Below are 3,469 nucleotides of genomic sequence, written 5' to 3'. Positions count from 1 at the left end.
AGGAATGGGTTTCATTAGAGCAGCTGGGTCACTGAGATGAGGTACATACACACACATACTTTCATAGAAGAAGCCATGTCTGAGAGATGTCCATTGCAAACAACAGGAGAGTGGAAGGTACTGGCCATGACGTATAACATAGCTTAAGCGTAGCTTCATTTCAGATTAGAGGGAAGAGACAGATGGACAGAAATCTGACAGAAGTGAGGGGCAGCTGCAAAGGACATAGACAACAGTGCAAGAAATTAAACAGTAAAGCAAGAACTTGCAGGAGGGGAGATTCAGGAGAAATGGAAGATGAGGCTGGATTCTGTTGTGCTGTTCCCCAGTGACAGCATTCTGCACTCTCTAAATGCCGTCACCTGATTTACACTCTGCAGCATGTAAATGGTGCTCTCTCTAACAGCAGCTCCAGGTTTACAGACCAGACGGTACTCTTCCATGGCAAGGATCCACTCAATGACAATAGAGGCTCCTATCACAAAGGTGAGTCCTGAGCACTGCCTGTTCCACAAACTCAGGAGTTCAGAGTTGCTCTCATAAAGAAGTATGTAGTTTCTGGCAGGACAGCCAGGGGCTTCCTGCACCTTGTATTTAACAGACCTATTTCCATAATTTTTTTTATCATTATCACTACTTTCTGCATCTCATTGTCTCATTCCAAATCCTAGTCATAAGGAAGAATATTAAAAAGGGGAAAAGGGTGACCTTGCTAGATATACTACTTGTGGCATGAAAGGCACCTGCTGTGTTGTGCTGTGCATATGTAGGAGGACATCAGGTCTCACCCTTGCTTTCACCATTGGTATTTTTAAGATAGCATTCAGAAGAGGGAGCATCTGCACCCCCCTGCCCCCAACTTTCCTCCAGTCTTTTCTTTGCTATCTGTGTTATACAAACTCTGCTGTTGCAGACCAGCTGCACAATCACTTGTCCTGTAAACCAGGGTGCCTGCCACCTCCTACCCTCCAGCCATTTTTTCCTTTCTCCGCATCTTCCCTTCCTATCACCAAGCTCTTCACTTCCCAGCACCACTGTGCCTGTTAGAGCATCTGACTCCTCTCCTTTTCCTCCTCCCTAAGCGTACCCAGAGGGAGACTGTAGAGCCCCCACAGCAGCTTCTCATTGCTGGAGAAGGCAGCACTGTGGCTTTCTCCCTCTCAGTCCTGGCAGTGCCAGGAAGAGTCCTTGGTGCTGCTATTTCATTGCTGCATTCCCAGATTGTGTCCAAGACACAGGGTGGGAGGCAAAGAAGAACCATCCTCTTCTTCAGCCACAACCCAGCTGTTTTTGCTCTCTGCCTTTCATTTTTCACATTGAGAAAACAAAGCCTCTACAACCAGTATCACAACATCTGAATCACATCCAGGAGTTCATTTGTTTGGGTTTTTTCCCCTAGGGATTGAGTGATTGCTTGGACATGGCTAGTTTTCGGCCTACGCACCTGCAACTGTTTCAGATATTTCACACCCTTCTCCTTTTACCTCCCAGGAGTTTGTCAATTATAAATAGCAAATGAATACCAGGGCGTCTGTATCTGAAAATTTACATTTTCAGAGCTGGACTTCAAGGGTTGGGGCAATTTATGTAACGTTTGCTAAATGGGAAGTAGCATAATCAAGACAAGAATAAAGATTTAGTAATAAGAACAGCCAAAAGTGCCATTCAGTCTTCCTCACTTGTGTCCTTAATCTGCTTTCAGGTTATTAACATAATTAATGCTGCCCAGGAAAGCAGCCCCATCACAGTAGCAGAGGCCTTGGACAGAGTACTGGAAATCCTCCGGACAACAGAGCTTTACTCCCCTCAGCTAGGTACCAAAGATGAAGATCCTCACACAAGCGATCTTGTTGGAGGTCTGATGACTGTGAGTAAAATTAGTAAAGATTAAATTACTGCTACCGGTGTCCTACAACACAGTTCAGTGCTCTGCTGAAATTTCATGGGCAATGGGAGGAGACTCGTAATTCATCACCATTTCACTAAGTATTTTGGCCTGCCTACCAAGAGTATGCACCAAGACATAGTAAGATATGGCCCCATCTCGGTTCATTGGGTGCATGCATCATCATATGTAAGTGAACACTGTTGTACTAGAAACTGTATCATCCAATCTGATTTGTCTCAAGGAACGTTGCGGAGGCACCCACAAGACAGATAGCAGCAGCTATCTGAAAACTGTGGTTTTATTGCAATCAAATTTGCCTGCGCTCTGACTGACCAAAATTAATTGCAGGATCGGATGTCAGTTGGGAATATATTGCTACACAACAAATTCTGGAACACCAAAGCGTACTTCTTAAGGAAGATGAACCACAATGTGTACACCCTTGCTCATACAAAGGAGAACCTCCCACTTAAGGGCACCAAAAGAGTCACTCACCAAGTAGGGGGTGAGGTCTCACTCAGTCCTGGGAGACAGCGTCCTGATTCAAGGGGAGTCCCAGGAAGTAACCTCGGGTAGCGTCCTGATCAGAGGGGAGAGTCCCCGACTGCACTACCTGCTGCTCCAAAGACAGCCAACTCAAACTGGTTCTCGACAGGGCTCCTTTTATACCCCGTCCGAGTGTAGGCTGTGCTCATTTCAGTTAGCAAGCAGGGACTGGAGCCAGCTAAGGGACCTAGACTCCGGGGCACCAGGATAGCCCAAGGGCATCAACCTGATCTTTATTAGGTGCCTGTGCTGGCCCCAGCCTTTGTGCGAACTCTGTAAAGGCTGTCAAGGTGTCTGCACTGCCACGAGCAGATACTTTTTAGAAACCCTAGAAGCTTCAAATGGATTAGCGGGATTGCTGTACAGCTGGTCCAGCGTAAGAGTGAGGTTTCTTTAACCGGATTCTGACTTTGGTCTTGTAACAGCAGCAACACTGTCTGCCAGAGACAGACCACCTAGATTTCATCATGGATAACCTAGTTTTTTAGCATATACTGAGCTAATCTTTGTCAAAATAATACAAAGGAAATGGTAGTGGTTATTTTGAATTAAAAAATCTGCAGGTGCCAATGAAAGGCTGAAGGAGGGCTTTATAGTTAGTAATATATTTTCTGGAGATCTTATCCTAGTGTTCCTTGGATGCTTTCATGACTGTTTTGACAAGGATGGTGCTTATACTGATATATATATATATATATATATATACACACTGCTATAATAGGAGGAGTACTGTGAGTACCCAGGAATAGCACCTAAAGAGAAAGTGCATGTAGTGTTCTAGCAATTATGATGCATGGTTATTCTGCCTAAAACTTACAATCAACTTGTTTTTTCAGGATTATACTGATATATATATATATATATATATATACACACTGCTATAATAGGAGGAGTACTGTGAGTACCCAGGAATAGCACCTAAAGAGAAAGTGCATGTAGTGTTCTAGCAATTATGATGCATGGTTATTCTGCCTAAAACTTACAATCAACTTGTTTTTTCAGGATGGCTTGAGAAGACTGTCAGGAAATGAATAT

The 3,469-nt window shown here is 44.2% G+C and overlaps 1 protein-coding gene across 1 annotated transcript in view; it reads left to right on the top strand.

The window, feature by feature from the left end:
* Positions 1 to 3,469, top strand: part of LOC104493709 (high affinity cAMP-specific and IBMX-insensitive 3',5'-cyclic phosphodiesterase 8B-like) — a gene marked incomplete at its 3' end in the record, with an annotated part of 28,114 nt that extends 24,645 nt beyond the window's left edge. The window contains exons 13-15 of the mRNA XM_010136438.1: positions 410 to 486; positions 1,703 to 1,867; positions 3,437 to 3,469. Of these exons, the coding sequence (XP_010134740.1) occupies positions 410 to 486; positions 1,703 to 1,867; positions 3,437 to 3,469 (275 nt within the window). The remainder of the gene's footprint in view (positions 1 to 409; positions 487 to 1,702; positions 1,868 to 3,436) is intronic.

This window comes from Buceros rhinoceros, unplaced genomic scaffold (assembly GCF_000710305.1).
Source record: "Buceros rhinoceros silvestris isolate BGI_N320 unplaced genomic scaffold, ASM71030v1 scaffold15815, whole genome shotgun sequence".
NCBI classification, from domain to species: domain Eukaryota; kingdom Metazoa; phylum Chordata; class Aves; order Bucerotiformes; family Bucerotidae; genus Buceros; species Buceros rhinoceros.
The sequence above is the reverse complement of the archived record's forward strand: the minus strand, read 5'-3'. Positions and strand labels throughout refer to the sequence as shown.